The sequence below is a fragment of the Stomoxys calcitrans genome, chromosome 1 (genome assembly GCF_963082655.1).
Source record: "Stomoxys calcitrans chromosome 1, idStoCalc2.1, whole genome shotgun sequence".
Classification (NCBI taxonomy): Eukaryota; Metazoa; Arthropoda; class Insecta; order Diptera; family Muscidae; genus Stomoxys; species Stomoxys calcitrans.
In genome coordinates, this window is record NC_081552.1 from 177,446,213 (window position 1) to 177,447,470 (window position 1,258).

Here is a 1,258-nt window from a genome sequence, read left to right on the forward strand (position 1 = left end):
TGGAAACGTAGGGCCATGGCTTTAGTCTCAGCCAAACCTGTCATGGAGACAAGGAAACATGGCTTTAGCCTCAGCCAAACTTGTCATGGAGACAAGGACAAGACATGGAGACAAGGAAAAGACATGGAGACATGTCAAAGCTCACCACAAAGAGAGTTGCTTCCTCCTTCTCCTCCCTATGGAAGACCTCTCATTTCTCCGCACCCAAATTCTGGTTTTGCTTGCTTAGGACCTTCACCATGCTTTCTGTCACAAATTTGTTCCCCATCCTTTGATGAGGACCGTCGGATTTGTGAGCTGGGGGATTTCCATCTCTCTCACTGAGTACTTCCAATAAATTTTTTGATTTTCTTAAATAAGTCATATGTAACAAATATCAATACAATTCTTGGTCCAAACACAGTTCCTACACACATAAGTATACATAAAACCCACAAACTTCATGTTATCAAGTTTTATTTCAATTCTTAACTTATTCGATATATAAATTTTATTTAACGTTTTTCCTTGAATTCAAAATTTTAACACTTAAATGTAGCAGAGACACAAAGAGTTCAACAATAAAGCTATGCCAAATAAAAATAATAATAATTTAAATACAAGCTACTAAAGTTTTGTGGTCTGCGATGCGGGATTAGCATTTTGAATACCCAATTTTGCTAATTTGCGTATACGACGTATGTGTCGCTTGAGTTTCTTTTTGAACATCAATTCACGTGAAATTGCCTTTAGGTCAGCTGCAGAGCATTGCTTCAAATTTCGAAAACTTTTGTTTATCAGCTCATCGGTAAGCAGGAACTTGGTTTTATTCAAATGCAAATAGCTCGCCTCCCGGCGTGACAATTCTTGACGATATAAGAACAGGGTATAGCTCAAGGGATTTGATGACATGATTGTTTGCCTTCTTTTCTATGCAAGATTTTAATGTTACTGCAGTTGAATATACTGAAAGAATGATAATTGTTCGATAAGTGTCAGGAGTTTTATACGTTTTCTAGCTGGGACAAAATGTTCGTACAGGTACTTACGGATAAGCTTCATTTCATTAAAGTCTTATGTTTTGACTTATAAATGTTTTGTATTAATACACAATTCCCTTTAATGCCTTTAGTCTGGTTATGACTCATTTAAAAGGGTTCAAATTATGGATAGCTTAGCATGCGAGTATTTAGAATCAGGCTTAGACAAATTTTTATTATCCCTAGCCAAAAAACCTAATTAGCATTTTCTTACAGCTTAGCGAAGCAGGTATGTCCTA

At 36.2% G+C, this 1,258-nt stretch overlaps 1 protein-coding gene across 1 annotated transcript; it reads right to left on the reverse strand.

Annotated features, from left to right (window-relative positions):
• Window positions 1–578: 578 nt before the first annotated feature.
• LOC106093943 (uncharacterized) lies at window positions 579–891 on the reverse strand. The gene has a single exon (XM_013261105.2). The coding sequence runs from the start codon at window positions 889–891 to the stop codon at window positions 607–609; it is 285 nt and encodes a 94-aa protein (XP_013116559.1). The 3' UTR covers window positions 579–606.
• Between the last annotated feature and the right edge of the window lie 367 nt (window positions 892–1,258).